General features: G+C 70.0%; 2 protein-coding genes across 3 annotated transcripts in view; one reads left to right on the top strand and one right to left on the bottom strand.

The window, feature by feature from the left end:
* SKI (SKI proto-oncogene) overlaps positions 1-11,026 on the top strand; it is a 47,708-nt gene extending 36,682 nt beyond the window's left edge. Inside the window, exons 2-7 of one of the 2 annotated variants that reach the window (XM_036460970.2) lie at positions 6,000-6,122; positions 6,229-6,344; positions 7,074-7,336; positions 7,628-7,929; positions 9,061-9,291; positions 9,481-11,026. In XM_036460970.2, coding sequence (XP_036316863.1) covers positions 6,000-6,122; positions 6,229-6,344; positions 7,074-7,336; positions 7,628-7,929; positions 9,061-9,291; positions 9,481-9,669 — 1,224 coding nt within the window. In that variant the 3' untranslated portion in view covers positions 9,670-11,026. The remainder of the gene's footprint in view (positions 1-5,999; positions 6,123-6,228; positions 6,345-7,073; positions 7,337-7,627; positions 7,930-9,060; positions 9,292-9,480) is intronic. The other variant, XM_036460971.2, reaches the window with a different exon arrangement.
* Positions 11,027-18,630: 7,604 nt separating this feature from the next.
* Positions 18,631-24,179, bottom strand: part of MORN1 (MORN repeat containing 1) — a 28,908-nt gene continuing 23,359 nt past the window's right edge. The window contains exons 14-15 of the mRNA XM_036460822.2: positions 21,125-21,171; positions 18,631-18,862 (exon numbers count right to left, since the gene is read on the bottom strand). Coding sequence (XP_036316715.1) covers positions 18,687-18,862; positions 21,125-21,171 — 223 coding nt within the window. The 3' untranslated portion in view covers positions 18,631-18,686. The remainder of the gene's footprint in view (positions 18,863-21,124; positions 21,172-24,179) is intronic.

Consider the following 24,179-nt stretch of genomic DNA (forward strand, 5'->3'; position numbering starts at 1 on the left):
ACGCCCGCCCGCCAGGCGAGGGCCGGGCCGAGCCACGGCACCGCTGGGAAATGCCTCGTCGCACGGGCCTGGCCGGCCCCACGCCCGGCGGTTCTGGTCCGCCCGGCGGTTCTGGTCCGCCCGGCGGTTCTGGGTCCTCCCGGCGGTTCTGGTCCTCCCGGCGGTTCTGGGTCCGCCCGGCGGCTCTGGTCCGCCCGGCGGTTCTGGTCAGCCCGGCGGTTCTGGTCTACCTGGTGGTTCTGGTCAGCCCGGCGGTTCTGGTCCGCCCGGCGGTTCTGGTCCTCCCGGCGGTTCTGGTCAGCCCGGCCGGTTCTGGTCCGCCGGGTTCTGTCTCCGGCGGTTCTGGTCCTCCCGGCGGTTCTGGTCCGCCCGGCGGTTCTGGTCAACCCTGCGGTTCTGGTCCAGCCCGGCGTTCCTGGGTCCTCCCCGGCGGTTCTGGTCCTCCCCGGCGGTTCTGGGTCCGCCCCGGAGGCTCTGGTCCGCCCGGCGGTTCTGGGTCCACCCGGCGGTTCTGGTCAGCCCGGCGGTTCTGGTCCACCTGGCGGTTCTGGTTCGCCCGGCGGTTCTGGTCCGCCCGGCGGTTCTGGGTCCGCCCGGAGGCTCTGAGTCCACCGGCGGTTCTGGATTTCTGGTCCTCCCGCGGTTCTCTGGGTCCGCCCGCGGTTCTGGTCCGCCCGGCGGTTCTGGTCCGCCCGGCGGTTCTGGTCCGCCCGGCGGTTCTGGTCAGCCCGGCGGTTCTGGTCCTCCGGGCGGTTCTGGTCCGCCCAGCGGTTCTGGTCCTCCCGGCGGTTCTGGTCCGCCCGGCGGCTCTGGTCCACCCGGCAGTTCTGGTCCTCCCGGCGGTTCTGGTCAGCCCGGCGGTTCTGGGTCCGGGCCGTTGGTGTCCAAGGCTTGTTGAGGGCAGGCCCCCCCCCGGGGGCTTTCGGGTGAGGGGGGGCGGGGGGCGCGGGCTGGGAAGCCTTTGGTAAGGCCGCCTCCATCCTCCTCCCAGGAGCCCGAACAGCCCCGCCCACTCCCCTCCCTCCAGCAGCGGCCCCCCCCCTCGGCGCTGGGGAAAGACCCTTTGGCTCCCAGCCCCCAGGCACACAGGGTTTTCAAACCGCATCGCCGTCCTGGGTTGGTGGGCTGTTCGAAGCCTGAAAGGAAAGGACGGTTCCGCCCACCCCTCCCTCTGCCTGGCTCTCCGGCGGCTCTGAGAGGGTTTGTGGCTGGGAGGCCCCGGGTCAGGAGGAGGGGCGGTGAGGGCTCATGGGAAGGCTCCGTGGCCCCCGGCCCACCTCCCGAGGCTGCTGGGGGGGTCCCCAGGCACAGGCACCCACATCCGAGGGCTCCTTGGTGTGGGGACAGACGGGGGCTGGTGGGTGTTCCCGTGTGCCGGCCCTGCCTGGAGCCTGGGGGGCCAGTGCGGGGGCCCGGGGGCCAGCGGGTGTCCTCGGAGAGGGGGGCAGCGGGAGAAAGACTTGCACGGCGTATTTTTTTTATTTTATCAAAGTGACTTTAAAATCGCGCTCCCACGTCACTGTGGAGTGTGGGGTTGTCTCAGATTCAATCTGCTCCTCTGCCACAATCACCAGAAAATAGGTTAATTTCAGCGAAGCAGAATCTGAAACCGGCCCCTCACGTGGGCGGCGCTGACGTGCGGGTAAAAATAGCTCCAGTTTCCAGCCCGGAGACTTCCGGGGGTCCGGGCGCGGGTCCCGGGCGGTGTGGGTCCCCCACGGAGTGAGGGCCCGGCAGTGGTGCCGCTCACAGGGCACCCCACCCTCAGGACAGCGCCTCCTGGCCCTCCCCCACGGGTGCTGGCGGGCCCTGGGTGACCCGGCAGCGGGAGATCGGCAGAGGGGCAGCCGTCCACACGCTCACGGGAAGGGGCGCCTCCTTTCTCCTCCAGACCCCAGAGTGCCTCGGGCTTCGCAGTCCGGCCCTGTGCCCGGCCTGCCCCTGGCCGGTGGTGTCCCTGGCGGACCGGCTCCTGCCTCCCCAGAGCAGTCTCCCTGCCCCAGAGTCCCTCCCCCTCCGTTCCCGTCTTTATTTCATTTTCCACTGAGCTTGCACAGTCGCCTCGAGAACTTTCTTTCTGGAACGTTCCTTCCCTCTCCTGGGCTGGGAGAAGCCGTGCGGCCAGGCCGCTGCGAGGGGACCGGGTCGGGAGGCCGAGGGCGGGGCACAGAAGCCCGTCCAGTGACTGGAGGGCCGGTCCAGTGGAGGCCGGACGTGCCCTGGCCCATTGCTGGTGCGATGGCCATCTGTCCACCTGGGGCCTGTGCCAGGTGAGAGCCGGGCTGGCCGCTCTCCAGACCCCCGCCTGTGCGTGCTCCCGCCCGCCCCCCGGGACCTTGCCCGGGGCCAACCTGGGGTGCCAGCGCCTCCCGGAGCCCACGCCCCGTCTCCCTGAGCCCCCTGCCAGCCGCCCGGCACCTCGTCCTCGTGGGCACCGCTCAGGCCGGGCGGGGCCGCGGGGCCGAGGGCCCGGGCAGCCCCGTGAGGCTGACCCCCCTGCCCGCTGTTCTGCCCGCTGCTCCTGAGGTTCCGGGTGAGCCTGACCTTTGGTGCGGCCACGTGGGCCTCGGGGTTGGCGCTGGGAGCCTGCGTGTCGGGGTCGGACGTGCCTGGCACCGTGGCCACGGGCTGTTTGCTCGCCGTGTCTCCCGCCTCGAGGCAGCTGCCCGGCCGCTGCTGGGCGACTCGGAGTCGGAAAGCACTGACCTCGGCTTCTGGTTCTCACCCAGCAGCTTATTCACTTTTTAACGTGGATTTTTAAATAACAGCTTTACTGAGACTGTTTACGTAAAACTCGCCCTGCCTGAGAGCAGGCCAGGGTTCCCGTCTCAGCGCCATCGCCTCCCCGATCAGGGCCTTTCTTCACCGAAAAGCCCGGCTCCCGAGCTCTCCCGCCTGGCGCCGGGCACCCGGCACCGGCACCCACTTCCCGTTCAGGGCCTTCCCGTGGGTGGAGCCGCGCCGTGGCCTCTGTGCCGGCTCCTCACTGAGTCCCTCAGGGTTCCTCCCGAGACAGCGCGAGTCCGAGCCTCCCTCCCGACGTGGGCCGCACACGCGTGTGGACAGACCGCCGTACACCGGGCGGTCCCGGGTTGGGTCGCTGTGAGCACACAGGTACACGTGTGTGTGGACGTGTTTCCCACCGTCTCCAGTCCGTGCCAGGGGTGGCGTTGCCGGGCCACGGGGGGGCTGCTGTGTTTCACTTGGGGGCCCGGCGAGTGGGGGGGCTGGCTCCGCGCGGACGTCAGAGCCGAGAGCTCCCTCTGGCTGCATGTCCTCCGGTCCCGCCCGCCAGCTCCCGCGTGTGACCACGGAGCGGGGTCGCGGGCCACGCAGCCAGCATGTCCCCGCAGGGCAGCTCCGTGCTGCCAGGCTTCCGGGCACCGCTGTTCCCGTGGGCGTGGGCGTGGGCGTGGGCGGGGCCTGCTGGGGGCGGGGCCTGGCTGAGTTTGACACTCGTTTCCCTGGTGACCATCGATGCTGCGTCTCTTCACGTGCTTGTCGGCCACGCGTGTGTCTTGTTAGAAGAAATGTTTGTTCGTCCTTGACCCCTTTCTTAGCCGTGTGTGTGTGGGGGGTCTCAGAGTTGCTTCCTGTCTGTATGCTGGACCGGCCCCTGTGAGACTCTGATCTGAGACCCCTCCTTCCGCTCGGCTGGCCTGTCTCCACTCTTGTGACCGTGTGCTTTGCAGCGTGGAAGTTTCTGGCTTTAGCCCTGGCCGGTCTGGCTCAGTGGTCAGGGCGCCGGCCTGCAGAGGGGGGATGGGGAAGGTGGGGGGACAGGAACAGGAATAGGGGGTGATGGAGGTGCAGGCAGGGTGCTCCCAGGGTAGCACATGCTTTGGGTGGTACACCCCGCTCTGAGCTTCACCCAGGCAGGTATGTGGGGGCCCCTGTCTGTGAGGGGCAGTGGGGGCCCTCTCCCTGGGGCGGCGGTGGGGCCCCCAGCCTGTCCTCCAGCACCGACACCGCCTCCCTGTGCGGCCCGGCCCGCCCATGGCCTCGTGGTGAGAAGAGGGAGCTGACCAGGGCATGTGGGCCTGTGCTCAGGTGTGCGAGGCGGTGGCAGGGCTGCGGGCACCGCCCTCGGTGTACTCTGGGCCGCGTGTGCACGGGGCGTCCTCTGGGCCAGCTCGCTCACTTCCCCGTGCAGGAGCGGACCTGGCAGGTGCCGGCCGCTGGGGCGCCACCTCCCCGGGATTCCTCCCTCCCCAGCTCCCGCTGCCGCTCTGTCAGCCCCAGGCGCCCCTGTGACCTCTCCGGCCTGGTGCCGGCCCCCTCCCTCCCCCTGCCCTCCCGGCCCGAGGCGACAGCCCTGTTTGGTTTCCGGGCCTGGCCCGCGGCAGGGCAGGCAGGCAGGCGCTCAGGGACCGGCGTGCCTCCCGCAGGCAGAGCGGTGTGTCCGTGGGGACCAGGCTCAGGGACTGGCATGCCCCTCGCCCAGCGCCAGGTCCCGCCTGATGCCCCGGCCCCAGCACCCGGTGCGGAGGCCCTGGGCATCCCTGGGTGGTGGTCTGCGTGCCCGGTGTCCACACACTGCCCTGAACAGGAAGTGCCCAAACCCTGACGGTGCGGGCGCCCCCGCACACCCTGCCCGGTGGCCAGGCCGGGGTGACGGGCGGGTGGGAGGGTGTGGCGCGCGCGGGTGGGTGAGGCGAGCGGCAGCCGTCTGACACCGGCTCCCTCCCTGAGGTTCTCGGAATCGGCGCCTGTGGCTTTCCTCTCGGCGAGTTTCCTCCGCCACCGTCCTCTCAGACAGGAAGCCCCGCCCTCGCCCTGAACGGCCCCCTCCGCCCCCGTCTGTGCCAGGTGGTGGGCACCGCCAGTGCAGGCAGAGGTCGCCTGCGGGCACCCCCGTGGGGGCGTCTCCCCTAAAGGGCAGCACCCGGTGGGTCCCCCGGTGCTTGTCCCATCGGGGCTGCCCAGTGCCGCCTGGCCCCACGGGTGGGGGTCACTGTCCTCCTGGGCGGGGCTGCCTGCTTCCTGGAGTGAGATCGGACCGAGGGCGCCCTGTCCCCTGAGGGAGAGGGCTGAGGACGAACGGCTGCCCGCGGCAGGGTGCGGGCGCCTGGCACACGCACACGCACACGCACTGGCTCGCTCACTCCGTGGGCCTGGGCAGGACCTCCCCTGGAGCCCTCAGGCCACGGCCCTGCCCCGGGTCCACCTGCCGGGTCTCCTGATCCCTGGTGACAGCTGTGGTGAGCAGCCCGGGACTGACCGCCCTCTGCCCTCCCTGGGAACCCGCCCCTGAGGACGGGCTGGCGAGTGCCTGGGCCTCTCCCCCAGCCTCGGCCCCATGGGGTGTGGGTGCCCACGGAGTCTCCTGGACGCGCAGGCCCTGGCCCTTCAGGGGTGGGGTCCCATGGACCCAGAGTCCTGGCTGGGAGGCCTGTGGTCTGGATGCCAGGAGCCTGGGAGCTCAGCGTGCCTGGTGTGAGCTCGGAGGCCCATGGTCACTCCCCCCTCCACACACACACACACACACACACACACACTCACACACACACACACACACACACTCACACTCTCACACACACACACACACACACACACACACAAACACTCACACTCTCACACACACACACTCACACTCACACACACACACACACACACACTCACACTCACACACTCACACTCACACTCACACACACACACATACTCACACTCACACACACACACACACACTCACACAGCACAGGCCAGAGCAGTTTGACATTAGTTCTCTGGTGAAACCCAGAGCTCTGAGGAGCCGGTGACACCGCGGGGAAGCTTTGGGCGGCCGGACACAGGCCACCGGGCCGGCGCAGGCTGCTCTGGGCGGACTGGGCGGCCCTGGCTGCTGCCGGCCGTGGGCACCGGGCGGTGTGCGGCCGTCCCACGAGGACGCTGCCATCGCCTGAGCGCAGTGTGGCTGGTCCCAGGGCAGGTGTCCAGCGCTGGGGGGACCACCCAGGCGTGGGCGCCCCAATGCCAACGGGAACGTGTGTCGCTCACAGGTCTCCTCTGAGCCCCCCGTCTCCATCAGAAAAACAGACGACGCTCCCTCCCAGCACCCCGCATCTTCGGAGAAGGACAAGCAGTCCAGCTGGCTGCGGACCCTGGCCAGCTCCTCCAGCAAGGTTCGGCGGGGGCGGGGCCTGGGGGCGGGCTGTGGGGCGGGGCTGTGGGCGGGACCACTAGTGCAGTTCACTGGCCTCTGACCCGGAGCCTCTCCCTCCTCCTCAGAGCCTGGGCTGTGCTCACCCTCGCCAGCGCCTCTCCGCCTTCCGACCCTGGTCCCCTGCGGTTTCTGCCAGCGACAAGGAGCTCTCCCCACACCTCCCAGCCCTGATTCGAGACAGGTAAGGACCCTGCTCAGCGGCCAGTGGCCCCGCAGGCCCGGGCACCATTGGACTCTGCAGCCTCCGAGTCAGTGGTCAGCTCCCTGCTGAGCTGCCCCGCCAGGGGCGGCCTCAGGCGGCCACGTGCATGTGTGCGTGGCCTGTGGTGGTCTGTGCGGGACCCTAGCGCACGCTCCCGCAGCCCAGCTGCCGCGACTGGAGCCTGCGTGGCTGGGGCGGTGGAACCCGCCCCGTGTGTTTTCGTTGTTACTTGCTTTTTGTTAGTCCTCACCTGAGGGTATTTCCCCACTGAGTTTTGGGGGGGGGGGGGGGAGAGACATCCACGTGAGACATTGCGATTGTTAGTCTCCTTCCTGCTCACGCCCGACTGGGGCCGGGGACGGAACCTGCAACCGAGGCACATGCCCTTCAGTCCACAGGCCGGCACGCCAACCACTGAGCCGCCAGCCAGGCCGCCTGGCATTGCCCTGGGCGTCTGTCACGGCGAGTGGTGACTGTAGGCCTCCCAATGCCCTGGCCCAGCTGCCTGGCCACTGTGATGGGCTCAGGGAGAGCTCGTCCGGAACTCGGTGGGGCAGGGTGGCGGCAGCTCCCGAGGCCCCTGCAGGTGTCTCCCTCGCACTCCGTGCTCAGCACTGGCTGCTGGCCCGCGGCGGGGGCGGGGGTGGGGCTGGGCCGGCCTTACAGTGCCCGCCCCATGCCCACCCCGTGCCCGCCTTGTGCCCGCAGCTTTTACTCCTACAAGAGCTTCGAGACCGGTGTGGCCCCCAACGTGGCCCTGGCGCCGCCGGCCCAGCAGAAGGTCGTGAGCAGCCCGCCATGTGCCACCATCGTCTCCCGGGCGCCCGAGCCCCACGCCTCCTGCATCCAGCCGCGGAAGCGCAAGCTGGCAGCCGACACGCCCGGGGCCCCGGAGGCGCAGGCACCCACGGCCGCCCCGGAGGAGGACAAGGACTCGGAGGCCGAGGTGGAGGTGGAGAGCAGAGAGGAGTGTACGTGGAAGCCCCTCGGCCAGCCCTCCCCCTCGGCCAGCCCTCCCCCTCGGCCAGCCCTCCCCCTCTGGCCAGCTCACCCCCCTCAGCCAGCCCTCCCCCTCGGCCAGCCCACCCCCCTCTGGCCAGCCCATCCCCTCGGCCAGCCCACCCCCCTCAGCCAGCCCATCCCCTCGGCCAGCCCACCCCCCTCAGCCAGCCCATCCCCTCGGCCAGCCCTCCCCCTCGGCCAGCCCTGCCAGGGAGGGGGTGCGAGCACCCCGGTAACCTGCACCCGCTTCTCGTCCACAGTCACCTCCTCTCTGTCCTCGCTCTCCTCGCCGTCCTTTACCTCATCCAGCTCGGCCAAGGACCTGAGCTCCCCAGGGGTGCACGCTCCGCCCGCCCCGCCCTCGGCTCCCGACACTGCGGCCCCCACCGACCCCCCGAGCGGGGGGCTGGAGGCGGAGCTGGAGCACCTGCGCCAAGCGCTGGAGGGCGGCCTGGACACCAAGGAGGCCAAGGAGAAGTTCCTGCACGAGGTGGTCAAGATGCGCGTCAAGCAGGAGGAGAAGCTGAGCGCCGCCCTGCAGGCCAAGCGCAGCCTGCACCAGGTGAGGCAGCTGCCGCCTGGGACAGAGGGCTCGTCTGTGGGACAGGCTTCGGGGCCTTTCCTGAGCCTCAGTTCTAGGAGGAGGTGCCGCCGGGCCCCACACAGGGTGTCTGCGCGGCTCAGCACGGAGGTGCCAGGCACAGGCAGGGCCACCCTCGCCCCCTGAGCGGGGCAGACGCGGCAGGGCCACCTGTGGGTCCGGAGCTCAGCAGCCCCCCAGGCGCGGCCCCAGGCTCGGTCCCCGGCCTGCCGGCTGCTGCTCTGACGAGCGGGGAGGCTGCGAGCAGTGTTCCCAGCGCCTGGGCGGGCGGGCGGGGCCTCACACCAGCTCTGGTGAATTCACACCTCTGCTGGCGTCTGGCAGCTCGGGGACAGCTTCACACGTGGGCTGCCAGCACACACAGCCCTGCGGTCTCGGTCTGAGAGCCGGAGGCAGGCGCCGCTCTGCATGGAGTTCAGGCATCGGGCTCTGCGCTCTGCCGCCCCCTCCCCAGCGCCCTCCGGCCCAGCCTGGTCCAGTGACGTCCCACGTGCATGTTGACACGTGTTTGCAGGGTCCCTGGTGACCGGCCGGAGCAGCCGGGAAGAGGTTGCCTCCATCTGGCTCGGTGCGCCTGCCGCTGGAGCTGAGGGAACCCCTGGCTGCACAGAAGCCCAGGGCTGGCACCGTGGGCAGAGGGGGCGCGGGAGAAGGCGGCCCGGGCCCCACAGCGGCTTCTGGTGCAGGAGCCTCTGGGCCAGACCCCAGGCTCAGGGTGCTGGTGAGAGTGGAGCCCTGGTGCGCGGGCTGAGAGCCTAGGCCGAGGGACCTGTGGGGACCCGCCAGGGTGAGGGAGACAGGAGGGTGTGAGGCAGAGGGTGTGGCCCAGGGGTGGCACCTCCTGGGTCACAGATGCCAGGAGGGCGGGCAGGTGTGTGTGTGTGCATGTGCATGTTTGTGTTTATGCACACGTCCATGTTTCTATGTGTGTGTGCGCGTGTCTGTATGCATTTGTGTCTGTGCATGCATGTATGTATTTTTGTGTGTGTATGCGCACACTTGTCTGTGTGTGTCTGTGGGGTGCTGTGTGGGTTAGGGGACGGGCGGGCGGGGGCCGCGGGCGGCGGCAGGCGGTGACCCGCGCCTCCCCAGGAGCTGGAGTTCCTGCGTGTGGCCAAGAAGGAGAAGCTGCGGGAGGCCACGGAGGCGAAGCGCAACCTGCGGAAGGAGATCGAGCGCCTCCGCGCCGAGAACGAGAAGAAGATGAAGGAGGCCAACGAGGCGCGGCTGCGCCTCAAGAGGGAGCTGGAGCAGGCGCGGCAGGTCCGGGTGTGCGACAAGGGCTGCGAGGCCGGCCGCCTGCGCGCCAAGTACTCGGCCCAGGTGCGCGGGGCGGCCGGGGCCACGGGGGGCGGCCGGTGTCCTGCGCTGTGGGCAGTCCGGCGGGCAGCGGGCTGGGCAGCCTCCGTCCTGGGGCCCTGTGTGCCCGGCGGTGGCCGCTGGGTGTGGCGGCACCGGAGGCTCCCGGCCGCTGACGGCCGGGCCGTGGGGCTGACGCCGGTTCCCTTGCAGATCGAGGACCTGCAGGTGAAGCTGCAGCACGCGGAGGCCGACCGCGAGCAGCTGCGGGCAGACCTGCTGCGGGAGCGCGAGGCCCGGGAGCACCTGGAGAAGGTGGTGAAGGAGCTGCAGGAGCAGCTGTGGCCGCGGCCCCGCCCCGACGCCGCCGGCAGCGAGAGCGCCACCGAGCTGGAGCCCTAGCGGGCCGTCCCGTCCGTTCGGACCAGCGGGGAGGGCGGGCGGGCGGTCCCACGCCGCCGCGGGCCCTGCCTGGAGGGCTCTGGGGGGCCGCCCTCCTCCCAGCCCAGATAGCACAACGTCTTACTGTGCCTACAACCAAGCAAGTGTTTGCAACCACATCCTTTTGGAATCCAGAGCAAATTTTCTACTGGCCACAACGTTCAGGCGCAAGCCGGGCCCGCAGCCGGACCGGCCGCCGGGCCACGGCCTCCGCTTGCCGGGACACCCCAACGTTCACACTTTTGTTATAAGCTATTTAAAACCAATAAGGAGACTTGACATTCAGAAAAAAAGAAAAATCACCATGTTTTTTAACGACTCACTTTTAAAGCCCCACCACCACGCGACGCATCGAGGACCCAGGAGCCGGGCCGCCCGGCGAAGCCATCCAGCTCACGGCCACGGCCACGGCCATGGCCACGCGGACGCGCAGGGTCCCCTCCAGAGTCTATTTTTTCAGCGATGAGGACCCGGTCTCCGTGCTGCCGCGGGGAGCGTGCACCCGCCCTGAGCTGACACTGCCGCCTTAGCCGCCGCCCTCGGCGCCCGGGGGCCGGAGGGGACCGGACTGTCCGTGCCGCCGACCGCGGGCGGCGCCTGCCCCTCCGCCGAGGCCGCAGCATCGGAACAAACAGCATTATTCACTCTTTCTTTCCTCCTTGTTTGTTCATTTAAACGTCCACTTAGAACTGCACTTTGTCAAAACCTTCCCCGTTTTTATCCCCCAGTGGACTGAGGTTTTTACTCTCCAGACGCCGAACCCGGTCCCGGAGCAGGTCCCGCCTGCGCGGTGTCTGGACCCTCTGGTGCTCGGTGGAACAAGGGAATCACAAGGAAACGAAGCGCAAAAACTGAACTCGGGGGGTAGCTCTGTGCCTTCCAGCATCCTGTACAGCGAATCCCCACTTTTTACCCCCAGATATCCGTCTCCATAGCGATCGAATCTGCCACTATAAAATAAGTTCCTTGCATTTATTCCAGATAATCTCGTTTACTCTCCGCTGTTGTTTATGCAAACCGTAGAAGGTTCTCTGCGCCCAGGCCGGAAGTGACGTCCCAGGAGACGGGCCGCCCGCTGAGACGAGAAGATCTGCCGGAGTCTCCCGCCTCCGCCTGACGCCACGGCCACGGCCACGGCCACGCGGAGAGCAGAGCGGTGCGCGGGCCCCGTGGGCCTGGGTGTACGGGCCCGGGGCTGCCGGGCCCTCTGAAGTGCAATGCAAAGGGGACTCCGTGTTTCGCAGCGAGCGTTTGGGTTTCGTTTCATTCTTTCCGCTTTGTTGTTCTTTTGCAGTTATTAAACCTGTATGCATGGAATCGAGCCTCTGCCACACGTATACCCTCGATGGGCATTATTACCGTGCCATGTAAAGGTCAGTTAGGCAACTCGCAGAATGCTGTGTCAGCCCTGTTTTTCCAGAGTTGTGTTTCTTTTCAGTCACTTTTCAAGGGAAACTAAACGGTGTAGCTGGAGCTTTGTGCGTGTTGGTGTGCTTCTGTGCGGCCGCGCTGCCGGGCGAGCCGCGGGGAGACCGAGGCGGCGGGCGGGCCCCAAGGCAGACGCACGCGGCTCCTCCCACTTGGACACGAGGGAGCCACCTGTCCGTCCCCTGGCACCGTCCCCTGCAGCCTCCCATGCCTCTGCCAGCTGTGTCCCCACACGGCATCCAGCAGAGCTAGACGCAGCGGCTTCTGGTCCCACCCTGGCCCGGAGGGAGTGATGGGGCGGGAGGCACAAGGCTCCCCTTCACCAGCAGCTCAGGCTTCCTGGCAGCTCCCTGGGCAAGGCCGGGCCCCACCCCCTGGTGCCGCTGCGCCCTGTCCTTCCCCAGGGGAGGCGGGTCCTGTGGGCAGGCGACCAGGTGTGACGCCTCCGTCCGGCGAGGGTGTGCGGCCTGGTGCTCACCGGCCTGCCCGAGCGGCGACCCGAGGGAAACGACAGCAATAACCACCGGGCAGCTCCCGCCGCCTTGCTGACCTGACGCCGTCACCCCGGGGCCGCCCGTGTGCGTGGGTCCCAGAAGCCCTCCTGCCCGGAGCCGCCTGTGCAGCTCCTCGGTGGGCGGGGCGGGGGCCCTGCCCGGGGCCCGGGGGAGGCGTGTCCTCCCGAAGGCGCGTCCCCAGGACCTTCCCGGATTAAGGAACAGACACGGCTCCCATCCCGCCAGGAGCACCCACGCGTCCCCCTCTCCTTTGCTGCTGCTAACGACAATATGACTTACTCTACGATTCGAAAGCTATTTTTATGTAATTAATGTATGCGCTCTTGTTTATAAATGCCTGATTTAAAGAGAAAGAGAAGCTTGGCCTGTCTGTCGCCTTCGCCCGCCCGCTCGCCTCTCGGCGCGCCTGCCCCCTGGTGGGGGGGGGGTGCTGCCAGGCCCATCCTCCCCCCAGGTCACCGAGCTGCGCCTCCTGGTGCCGGGGCATCAGCTCGAGGCCCAGCCTCCATGGGCTCGGAGGCCTCCCCCCGCGGAGTGTGTCTCGCACGGGGAGGGGAACGGTGTCCGAACCCTGACCCCAAACCCTGGGGAGAAGCAGGGCCCTGCACGCCACCTCGCTCCCCAGAGGCTCGCAGACCCGCTGTGCTGGGCCCGGGTGCCCGGCCTCCCCGCCCGGCCCAGCCCCTCACTGGTCCTCCGGGCGGTGGGAGCGCAGGCGCAGCCGGCACAGGCCCGTCTCCTGCAGCTGGGAAGCCCCCCAGCCTGGCCCAGAGTGTGGGTGCACACAGATTCTTCTCCCCACCGCCACGTGTCCCCAGGTGCAGGGTCCTGGCCACGTGTCCTGAGAAGGCCACGCCGCCCCCAGGCTGGCCAGACCGCGTTGAGGGGAACCGGGGTTCCAGAGAGAGCTCCCACACCCCTGGCCACTTGCTTATGGCCCCTGCCAGGCCAGAACCTGGGCCCCAGCAGCTGCCCCGGGGGGTGAGGCCCAGGGTGGGAGGCAGGCCGGGTGGCAGGGCGGCTGCTGCCCCCTTCCTGCTGTGCTTGGACCCGGATCCCTGCCTGGGGTCCTGGGCACCACGGTGTGGGGGGCAAACGCACCTCAGTGGGCACAGCTGAGGCCCCGCTATCCTCTGCCCCAAGAGCACCCCCCACTGCAGCTGCCCCCAGGGCCACCTGGGCCTGGACCCCACCAGAGGCAGTGAGGGGGTCTCCTGCCTGACCACGGCTCTGCCTGGGTGCGGGGGTCCCCCCTGCTCTGTCCACCAGGAGGGCTGCCCTCCCACCGTCTTCTGAGGTCTCTAGTGGACGCCTGTCCATTGCAGCCGATCGGGGTCCCAGCCCCTGCAGCCATGGGGAAGCCGAGGGGAGGGGCAGCGTGACCATGTGACCCGTGGGCTCGTCCGACCAGCTGCCATCGCTGGGCTCTGGTGTCCACCCAGGGCCGAGGCCCGTCCTGAGTTGTGCCTGGCCCTTCCCCAAGCCCCTGGCCCTGGCTCCCCACTCAGGTCCAGATGCCACTCCTCCCCCCTCCAGAGGGTGGGGCCATGGGGAGGAGGGGGGGATGGTGGGGAGGTGGATCTGGACAAGAGGCGTGTCCCGGGGAGGCCAGCCCAGCGGGAGGCCCTGGGCAGGTGGCGTGGGTCCATGTGGCCAGCGGAGGGGGCAGGGGGGGGGGGGGGGGGGCGGGCGGCTGGAGCCGGGCCCACGGCGGCTTCCCGGCTCCGGCTCTGCCGCCTGCCCAGGCTCCACTTCGGTCTAAGTTCACAGCATTAAAAAGGTCCCCACCCAGGGCAGGCAGCATGGGAGTCACCTGGTGTCAGAACCCCCTTCCCAGAGCCATTCTGGGGGGTCAGAGACCCTCCTGTGGGTTTAGGGGAGAGGTCAGCACAGGAGAAACCCCTCCCCCGGGTCCTGAGCAGCCCCTGCCTCCAGGGCAGGGGAGAGGGCACAGGTTTGGAGGGGACAGCGGCCCCACCTCCGTTTCTGGGCCAGCAGCCTGGGCAGGGTCCCCGTACCCCCCGGATCTTCCTGCAGCCCAGCCTCCCTGCCTTCTCCCTCTGGGGCAACTCCTGCCCCCCAAGACCTGGGGGTGAACTGAGCCCTGAATGGGGGTGCTCCTGGGAGCCTCCTGGGGTCCCTGTCACCCCCCCACCCCCAGCTTTCACTCTGCCTGCCACCTGCAGCCCGGCCACCCTCGCCCCCAGCTGTGCCCGCCTGCCTGACCTGTCCTGTGACGTGTCCTCTGAGGGGGTCCCCGGACCCCGCCCAGACCCTGTGGTCAGGGCAGCTGGGGGCGGAGGACTTGAGCCCCATGGGGAGGCGGTGTGGGGCGCGCCCTCCTGAAAAGAGGAAGCCGCCGCCCACTCACAGCAACAGCTGCACGGCCCCCTCCCCCAGCCGGCCTCAGGGTGGCCTCAGCCTGCACCCCACCCACACCCCCGCCTGCCCCTCTCCCTCCCTCCCTCCGGCCGGTCTACCACAGGGTCACTCCTTCTGCCCGAGCCTGCTCAGGGGTTCAGGAGTCCCAGGCCCTCCCCGTGCTCCGCAGGCCAGGCCTCTGGCAGCTGTGCCCGGGCCCGGGCTGGCCCACCCCGCTCCACTGGCCCTCAGAATGATGGGGCTGGGACCCTGCTGGGCGGAGCTTGGATGGGACATGGAAGCCACTGCCCTGCGGGGGCAGCCGCCCCCGCCCTCCTGCCGGCCCGCCAGCCCCCGCCCCCTGCGTAAGGATGACGTGTGCCCTGCAGGCCCCGCGCACACGCCATCTGTGCCCAGGCCAGTGCCAGGGCCGGGGCCGCGGCTCGGCCCGGGAGCAGGTGGCCCCGCCGCGGGGGCGGACGGGCAGGTGGGCCAGCCCGGCTTGTCTCCGGAGCGTCCTATGCTGGGCAGGTGTCCGGCCGGCTGGGCGGGCCTCGCGCTCTGCCCGGCCTGGCAGTGTCTGTGCAGGAAGCTGGCCCAGGCGCTCGCCCCGTCCCTCCTGCGGCCGCGAGGCTGTTCCAGGAACCTCCAGGGACAGGGCACCTTGTGAAGGAGGCAGCTCGAGGGCGGCTCGGGTTCCCGTCCCAGAAGGCCCCCGCGGAGGACACGTGTCCGGGTCCCCTGAGGCCGGCTCCGGGCCCAGGCCGGGTGGGGAAGGGGGGGAGGCAGGAGGGGCGGCCTGGGCCCAGCTCGTCCCCTGGGCACTGAGCTGCGGCCCAGACAGGCCCCGTGTCCTCCCGGAGGCCGGTGTGCACAGGGAAGCCGGATGAATCAGCTTGCACGCAGGTCTGGGGGTGTAGCCCTCCCCTGCTCCCCCAAACCTGGCCAGGCCCCTTGGGCAGTTGGTGTCGGCCGGGCCCACTCCCGTGACCACCGACTCCCTGGCTACCCACCTTGGGCTCCATCCTCCATCTTGGAGGGGTTCCCAGGTCCACAGTGGGGGTGGGAGTGGGTAGGCAGTCATGGGGAGACCCCAAAAGCAGGCTGCACCGAACGCCCTCCAAAGCCACGCCTCTCAGACTCTGGACCAGACGGGCGCGGCCCTCCTGGGCCTGGCAGCGGGGACTGGGGGGCTGGGTCAGGCCTGCAGCTGTGCCTCGAGTTCACGTCTCCGTCTGAGACCCCGGTGCTGGGCTGGAACCAGGTGGGCAAAGCCTGGGCACCCAGGCTGGTCCAGGTGGGTGTCCTTCCCTTCTCCACGGTGCCCCGGGGCGGCAGGGGCCGGGCGGGGGGCGAGTTCCCAGGGGGTCTACCCCCAGCCGGCGGCTCCTGTCCCGGCCTGGACACCCAGACTTCTTGTTTCTAAGGAAAAAGCCCAGAAAAGGCTCCTGCAGGCTGGGAGGCGGAGGGGGCCCGGAGGAGGCTGCAGGGGTGTGGCCCCTCCGGGCGGGCCATCTGGCCCCCTCCACCGGTGCTCCCGGCGGGGGCAGGGCTTGCCGGGACAGGCCGAGTGTGGGCCCGGCTGTCGGGCTCCGGTCAGGGCGGCCACCCACCACCCATGCGCCCCACGCTGGGGGGCGGGCAGGGGCGCCGGGCAGAAGGCCCCGCCTTGGGGCCCAGGGCGGGCGGGACAGGACCTCCGGGGGTTAGAGTCCCGGTTCCCAAATTTCCCGGATTCCCGCGCCTCCGGCCGGAAGCCGGGCGGGGGGGGGGGGGCGCGCTGGTGCCCCCGCGGGGCCCCTGGGGAGCCCCAGCCCGGCCCCGGCGCCTTCCACGCGGGCCGGCCCTCCGGGCCTCGCCCAGCGGGCGCAGCTCTTCCCCCGGGCGCCCCGGACCGGGGCGGGGGGGGCGGGGTCCCCGGGAGCGGGGCGAGGGGGGGTAGCCCGGGGAGGGGGGCGGCGGGGGGCGGGGTCCCCCGGGAGCGGGGCCGGCGGGGGGCGGGGGTCCCCCGGACCGGGGCGGGGGGGTGGAACCCGGGGGGGGGGCCGGGGTCCCCGGGAGCGGGGCCGGCGGGGGGCGGGGTCCCCCGGAGCGGGGCCGGCGGGGGGCGGGGTCCCCCGGAGCGGGGCCGGCGGGGGGCGGGGTCCCCGGGAGCGGGGCCGGCGGGGGGCGGGGTCCCCGGGAGCGGGGCCGGGACGGCGCTGCCTCCCCCGCAGCGCCCGTTGCGCCCCCGCCGCCCGTTTCACTTCCCGGCGTTGCCCGCCGCCGCCCGGGCCGTGCAAACGCCCATCCACCAGCCTCGACGGCGGCCCGCGGCTTCCGGCCGGCCTGGGGGGCGGGGGACAGGGCGCGGGGACCCCTGGGCGCCCGCCGACAGCAGCCTCCGGGCCGGCGCCGGCCTGACCCCCCCCCCCTCCCCCGCCTCCCCAGCTGACCGGCCTGTGGGCGGGGCCTGTGGTGTAAGGGGCGGGGCCTGTTGTGGGGCGTGGTCTGTGATGGGCGGGGCTTGTGGGCGGGGCGGGGTTGCGCGGGCCCAGGGCTCCGGGTGTCACTGGGAGGCCCAGCGCGGGGCTGGGGCTGGAGGGGGGTCTGAGCCGGAGAACCGCCCCGTCCTGCGGGGGGCGGGGTGCTGGGGGAGCGGGGCCTCGGGATGGGGAGGTGACTCGGGGCCCAGGCTCTGCCCTCGGGTCCCGCAGGGGGTCCATCTGTCCTCGCACCGCCGATGGGTGCTGAGGAAAAGCTGGGTGGGAAACGCTGAGGGCGGGCGATGGGGTGGCGCCAGGGCGGGTCGAGAAGGACTGTCTGGTGTTGGGCTGATGCTGGGCTCTTCCTTCCACGTAAGAGCAGTTCCCACGTGGACCCACCTCCTGAGGACCAGCCCATCTCCATTCCACCCAGAGTCACTGACCACCCATCTGTCTGCTGTCCATCTGTACTCATCCATCCACTAATCTACCCACCTACCCATCCACCCATCAATCCACCCATCCACCCACCCACCCATCCACCCAACAATCCATCCATCCACCTATCCACCCATCCATCCACCTAACCATCCACTAATCTACCCACCTACCCATCCACCCATCAATCCACCCACCAATCCATCCACCCACCCACCCATCCACCCAACAATCCATCCATCCACCTATCCACCCATCCATCCACTTAACCATCCACTAATCTACCCACCTACCCATCCACCCATCCACCCACCCATCCACCCATCAATCCACCCATCCACCCACCAATCCATCCACCCATCCACCCACCCACCCATCCACCCAACAATCCATCCATCCACCTATCCACCCATCCATCCACTTAACCATCCACTAATCTACCCACCTACCCATCCACCCACCAATCCATCCATCTATCACCTACCTCATTCCTCCACCATCCATTCACCATCCACCACTCATCATCCACCCACCACCCACCCATCCACCACCCACCCAATTCGTCCATCTACCCACCCACCCACTCCCACCCTCTGGTTTCCATCCGCTCCGCGTCCCTCCAGCTGGTCCCTGTCATCCTCCTGCTCCCCCCCCCCCCTGGCTTGTCCCCAGCGCCTCCCGCACGGCCTGGCGGGCAGGTGCTCCAGATCCTCGCTGACCTGCCCAGGTGAGCCCCTCCCGGAGGCCACGCCGGGCTGGGCGCTGGGGCCACACCGTGAGCAAGACGCCCACCTTCGGGAGACGCCGACTGACAGCGTGCAAAGGCAGCAAGAGGAACCGGAGCGAGTGGGAGGAGCCTGGGGGTGGGTGAGCGAGGCCAGGAGGCCTCCTGGAAGGGCCCAGGCAGGAGTGGGGCAGCAGGAGAGGAGGCCGAGCCCGGGGGGGGGGGGGGGGGGGGAGCCCGGGTCCTGGTAGCCATTGGGTGTCTCCTGCCCCCTGCTGGGAAGGGGGAGGGGGGTTTGGAGGTGGGATCAGACCTGGGGCCACAGAGGAGAGGGCAGCGGTGTGATGTGGCCGCACTGGTCTGGGGGATGGGCGGGATCTCGGCTTGGGGCGTTCAGTCTGCCTGTCACCCGTCGTGGCTGCGCCCCGGCCGTCGTGGCCTGGAGCTGGGGGGAGGCCGGGGGAAGGCCGGGGAGGGGGACCCTGAGCCACTGGAGCCGTGGGGCCTGGTCAGAGGGTGCAGGGGCCCAGAGGGGGCGGTGCTGAGGAGGAACAGCCCCGGGAGGAAGCGGGGCTCAGTGAGAGGATGGGGGACGGGGGCCAGCGGTGTGGAGCCGGGCTCTCTGGGCAGGCGAGCCCACGGGGAGGGGCGTCCGACGAGGGGCGTCCCTTCGCGCTGAGCACGTGTCCGGCTGGGCCCCCGCGCCCCCCGCCATCCTTGCTGGTCCTGTGAGGCTCGGACGGGCAGCCCATTTCTTGAAAACCAACCCCCGACACTGGCCCCAATGTCTCCCTGGGGGGCGGCTCCCAGTGCCCACCGAGGCCGGGCGGGGGGTGAGTGGGCAGCTGGGCCGGCCTCGCTGCAGGACGGGGAGCGTGGGGGTGCGGACGCCCCCGGAGCGGCCACCACGGGGCAGGCGTGACGGGACTTCGGGGCTCGGTCGTCAGCGTTGAGAACTTTATTAACACAGCGGCTCTGGGGCCTGGGGCCCTGGGCCCCGGGGAGGGGAGAGGGTGGCGCCCGGGAAGCTGGGTGCCGTGTCTGCCCTCAGGAGGAGGTGGTGTCCGGAGTGGGCGCTGGTGCCCGGGGGAGGGCGGCCCTCCCGGCTCCGGGCTCCGGGGCCTTCTCCCTCGCGGACACCCGGAGGTGCTTGAAGGCCGTGGGCAGCCTGTGGCCCAGGAATGGGGGGTCGGTCACGTCCTGGACCATGATGACGTATTCCCCTGGGGGAGACGGGAGGGGCTCCAGCTGGCTCCACGGCCTCTGCCTGCCGGCGGCTGCCCACCCCGCTGGCACCCGAGCCTCCCGCCCGCCCCCACCTGCCCAGCTGCTGGGGCACACGGTGAGGAAATGCATTTGGGCCCTGGCTGGTGTGGCTCAGTGGATAGAGCATCAGCCTGCGGACTGAAGGGTTCTGGATTTGATTCCCGGTTGGGGCACAGGCCCCGGTTGCAGGCTCGATCCCCAGTGTGGGGCGGGCAGGAGGCAGCTGATCCACGATTCTCATCATGGATGCTCTCTCTCCCTTCCTCTCTGAAGTCAATCCTATATAATAAAAGGCTAATATGCAAATGGACTGAATGGCAGAACAACCGGTCACTATGACGTGCACTGACCACCAGGGGGCAGATGCTCAGCTCAGGAGTGTGTGTTTCCGGGGGGGGGGGGGGGTGCGGGCCGGAGCTGCCAGCACAGCCTCCAGGTGGGAGCCTCTCCTGCCACGGGGCAGTTGGCACCCCCCCGAGGCCCCGGATGCTGACGGGCGCAGGCTGGGCTGAGCCCCCCCACCATGCACGAATGTCGTGCACCGGGCCTCTAGTAAAAACAGTTTTTAAAAAGAAATGAATTTGGCGAGTAACCCCTGCACCCTCAGGACTCAGGCTCCGGGGAGGGGGGCAGAGCTGGGGCCGGAGGGGAGGGTGGGCTGTGGGGGGGCCGGGCAGGCCCGTGGGGGGCGCGGGGGGCAGAGAGCCCCTCCCACTGAGGGCCACGTGGCTGGACCCTTCAGAAAACACCTCCCCCTTTAGGAGAAAAGGAATTCGTTTCCTCTAAAGTGTTTTTCCAAATCATCGCACTCCGAAGGCCTGGCTGCCCGTTCTGAAGCCTCGCCCCCCTCGGCGGGGGAGCAGGGTGTGGGGGGTCGTGGGGAGCAGGGTGTGGGGGGTCGTGGGGAGCAGGGTGTGGGGGTCGTGGGGAGCAGGGTGTGGGGGGTCGTGGGCACTGTCGGGGGGTCGCAGGCACTGTCGGGGGCCGCTCTGCTCGGCAGCAGTGTGGGGGTCGTGGGGAGCAGGGTGTGGGGGGTCGTGGGCACTGTCGGGGGCCGCTCTGCTCGGCAGCAGTGTGGGGGTCGTGGGGAGCAGGGTGTGGGGGGTCGTGGGGAGCAGGGTGTGGGGGTCGTGGGGAGCAGGGTGTGGGGGGTCGTGGGCACTGTCGGGGGGTCGCAGGCACTGTCGGGGGCCGCTCTGCTCGGCAGCAGTGTGGGGGTCGTGGGGAGCAGGGTGTGGGGGGTCGTGGGGAGCAGGGTGTGGGGGTCGTGGGGGGCAGGGGGGGGGGGGTCAGAAAGCACTCCGCTCTGCAGCCAGGACGCTCCGGAGAGCTCCAAAGTTGGGGAAACATAAAAAGGAAAATAAGGACTAACAGAAAGTAAGGTTGCCATGGAAACCGCCCTCTCCCTCCCGGCCTCGCGGTTGCACTCACACAGGAATGCGCTGAGCGGGCGGAGGCGGCCTGGCCGGGACCCGCGGTGCCCGGGCAGGACCGGGGACACACACACACACACACACACACACACACACACACACACGACACGGGCCGGTGGGCTGGGCCCGGTCGGTTCCTGCGGAGCCGCGGGCGGGGGCTTGGGGCGGGGGGGGGGGCCGGGCGGCGGGGGAGGGCCGCATTCCAGCCGGGCGAAAAGGGGCCGGCAATGCGTTTCGTCTAGGTGTCGCCGGGAGCGCGGCCGCGGGCAGGGGCACCGCGGGGGGTGCAGTGGGCAGTGGCCCAGCCCGGCCGCCTCTGACCCCGTCCTGAGGCCGCGGGACGGAGGGAGCCTGGCTGGGGCCACCGCCGGCCGCAGAACCTCCTGCCTGGCGCCCCACGAGCCAGCTGGAAGCCCCTCCTCAGGCCCCGGCAGTGGGGCGACCCCACCCTGGCCCCCAAGACGGCAAGGGGCGCCCCCTCCCGCCCTCACCCCTCTTCAGGCACGCCTGGGTCCTGAAACGGGGTGATCCCAGAGCTGCACCCACACAAGGACCTTCCTGGGGGGCTGGGCTTGGACCCAGACACCCCTGGGCTGAGGGCGCCCCTCCCTCCCCCCCACAGCCTCTGGGGACCCTGCCTCTGGGGGTGTCAGGCTGGGCAGCCAGGGTGCCTGCCCCGCCCCACGGCCCGGCCTGCAGCCCGTTCGGAGGAGGGAGCAGGCGCCCGCCTCCCAGCGGGGACAGATGATGGCTGGGTGGGGCGTCCGCCCCCCACGGCCCCCCTACCTGGGAGCGCCTCGGTCCCCGGCTCTGCCTTGGCCGCCCCGTCCGGCCTGCGAAGAGGAGGGAGGCCCTGAGTGCAGCCGCGTATGTGGCACCCCTCCCCTGCCACGCACACACACGCACACGCACACGCACACGCACACGGGGCCACAGTGCGGGGCCCTGGAAGGTCGGAGGGCACCCGTGGCTGTTCTGGCCCCCAGGCCGCCCCCCTCAGGGTCAGCGCGTCGGCCCCTCTGGCGTGCCCGGCCCTGAGGAGAGGGGCCACGAGGCCGGGCCACGTTCTGCCCTCGGCCTTGGCATCTCGCTGTCTGAACACCAACGTGGCACAGACAGCGGTGGCCAGAGGGACAAGCCCACCCCCTGGCCGGCTGACCAGTGACCAGAAGCGGCGGCGGGCACAGGGCTCCGCGGGGGCCGGGCCCAGGGCAGGGCTGCCCTCCGGGAACCAAGGTCACTGCCGCCTGGCAGGGCGGGGACGAGGGGCGGCCGGCCGGCGTCTCTGCGGTCCCCGGTGGGCAGCTCCAGACCCGCCTGGCCCGTCCGTCCGGAGCAGAGGGCTTTGGGGCCGTGGTCACTGGGCAGGAGCGAAGGGCCCGCCCGCCGGCCCCCTGGGTCAGCGGCCCGCGGACTGCCTGTGCCCGGGGATCTGACGCCCGTCCTCAGGGACCAGGCAGGGGCGGAGATTGGGTGCTTTGAGGGGGCGCCCGGTCCTTGGCCCCGGGCAGCGGCTTGGGTGGCGCAGAGGCCCCGGGTGTGACGGGCTGGCTCTGCCCTGAACGGCCCCCCAAAGGCCTTGGAGGGAGCCAGGAGCCCCCCCTCCCCATGGCCCCCCTTCTAGCCGTCAGAGGGCAGGGACTGGGGCTCCCGATGGCTTGGCGACCAGCCAGGCTGGCCCTGGCCGAGCTGCAATACCACATGGTGATAAAAATTTAAAGACAAAAGATTTAAAAATTCCTTCGCCTCGGCTCGGCCCCGGAGCCACGTTTGGGGTCGGACGTGTGGGGAGGGGCGGCGCCGAGAATAACCGAACGGTTATGAGGAGCCGAGGTTTTTACGGGGCCCGCCGGGCGGAGAGGGGGACCCCCGGGCGGCGAGGGGCCCGCCAGGCGGCGAGGGGCCGGGGCGCAGAGCGGGAGACGCCGGAGGCCCCACGCTGAGGTTCCCGCGGAGGCGGCTGGAGCCGGGGCGGCCGTGGGAGCCCGACACCCGGACTGGGCACCGGCTGTGTGCACAGCGCGGAGCGAGCCCCCCGCCTCCCGAGAGGCTGGGCTGGGCCGACATGGGGAGGGCGGGCGGGGCCTGGGGTTTCCGCTTGGGCCGGACGAGGCTCAGTCCGGGGCTGAGTGTCACCCAGGAACCCAGGTCGCTGGTTCAGTCCCGGTCAGGGCAGGTGTGGGGGGGTGCAGGAGGCAGCCCGCCCAGGACTCTCTCGTCATCGGTGTTTCCGTCTCCCTCCTCTCCCTCCAAACCCAGGAGACACTGAGGACACAGCTCCTCTGGGCCGGCCGGGCCTGTCCCCGTGTTTCCCGGCTGGGGGTTTGGCTCCCACAAAACGTGGGAATGTTTCTGTTGTTTCCTTCCGTGTTCCCGGCTCCTCCCTCCCCCACCTCGGAGCCGGAGTCCTCCCACAGCTCCGCCGCCTCTGGCCGGCAGCATCCTCCGTCCATCCGTTCGTCCGTCCGTCCTGGAGTTCCCGCGTCCTCCCCCCTTCCGCTGACCCCGCCCCCCGCCGTCTCCCGGGAGCTGCTGTGACCTCTCCACATCCTGCTCCTCACACCTCCGCCTCCCCACCGCCACGCCGCTTCCTGAACACGGCGTCCGGCCGTGCCCCCTCCCGGCCCGCGCCCCCTCGTCCCCCCCCGCCCGGCCGTGCCCCGTCCCGGCCCACACCCCCTTTCCCCCCCGCCCACCCGGCTGTGCCCCCTCCCGGCCCACCCTCCCAACCGCCACGCCGCCTTCCTGAACACGGCGTCCGGCCGTGCCCCCTCCCGGCCCGCGCCCCCTCGTCCCCCCCCCGCCCGGCCGTGCCCCCTCCCGGCCCGCGCCCCCTCGTCCCCCCCCCCGCCCGGCTGTGCCCCCTCCCGGCCCACCCTCCCAACCGCCACGCCGCCTTCCTGAACACGGCGCCCCTCGTCCCCCGCCCCTCGTCGTCCCCCCCCGCCCGGCTGTGCCCCCTCCCGGCCCGCGCCCCCTCGTCCCCCCGCCCTCTCCCGGCTGCGGGCCAGGCGGCTGCGGTTGGCTGGGCTCCTGGTCAGGGTCCCCCTCCTGGCACTCCCCTGGTGCCTGGGCCAGGCGCTGAGACCCCCGGGGGCCGGACACCCTGTGTTCTTGTGTTTTTGGTGCTGTACAGGGTCCTGCCCCACGACCCGCGTGGCTCAGGGGCTGAGCGTCGATGTGGGGACCAGGAGGTCCCGGTTCGATTCCCGGCTCCAACCCCAGTGGGGGCGCGAGCAGGAGGCGGCCGATCCCGGAGTCTCTCTCATCATCGATGTTTCTCTCTCTCCCTCTCCCTTCCCCTCTGAGATCAATAAAAACATTAAAAGGAGGAGGAGGGGAGGAGAGCTCAGCGCGGCTGGCGGGAGCCGGGAGGCAGAGCCGCCGTGTTCCGTACGGACGCCCGGCGCCGGAGCTGGGCCTGCGGAGAGGAAACGGAGGCGGCGGGAGGCGGCGGCCTCCTGCACACACAGCCTCCTCGTCTATGTGGCCCTGGGGGACTGCTCCTCTTTTCTTAAAGAAACTGGGCAGCAAATAAAGACTGGACGTCACATGTGACTGCATGACACCAAGAACTGGTCACAGTTTCTACTGTGCAAAGGGACGGGCCCCGGGAGAGGTGCGAGACTCTGGCTGAACGGACATAACATTTCTGCTGGTTAAGAACGTTTGGTTGTGGTAACCGACCTTCAGCTGAAACAGAAAACTGCCTGGGAAACATGAAAACATGCTTCTCATGCCCGTGGTAACGCAGCCCCATGGGTGCTGCTGGTATAATGGTAAATAATGTCAAGCTCCGTTTCCTAGCAATTATTAGTTATACAAGGGAGTTGTGTCTGCA

The sequence above is a fragment of the Pipistrellus kuhlii genome, unplaced genomic scaffold, assembly GCF_014108245.1.
Source record: "Pipistrellus kuhlii isolate mPipKuh1 unplaced genomic scaffold, mPipKuh1.p scaffold_m20_p_34, whole genome shotgun sequence".
NCBI classification, from domain to species: Eukaryota; Metazoa; Chordata; class Mammalia; order Chiroptera; family Vespertilionidae; genus Pipistrellus; species Pipistrellus kuhlii.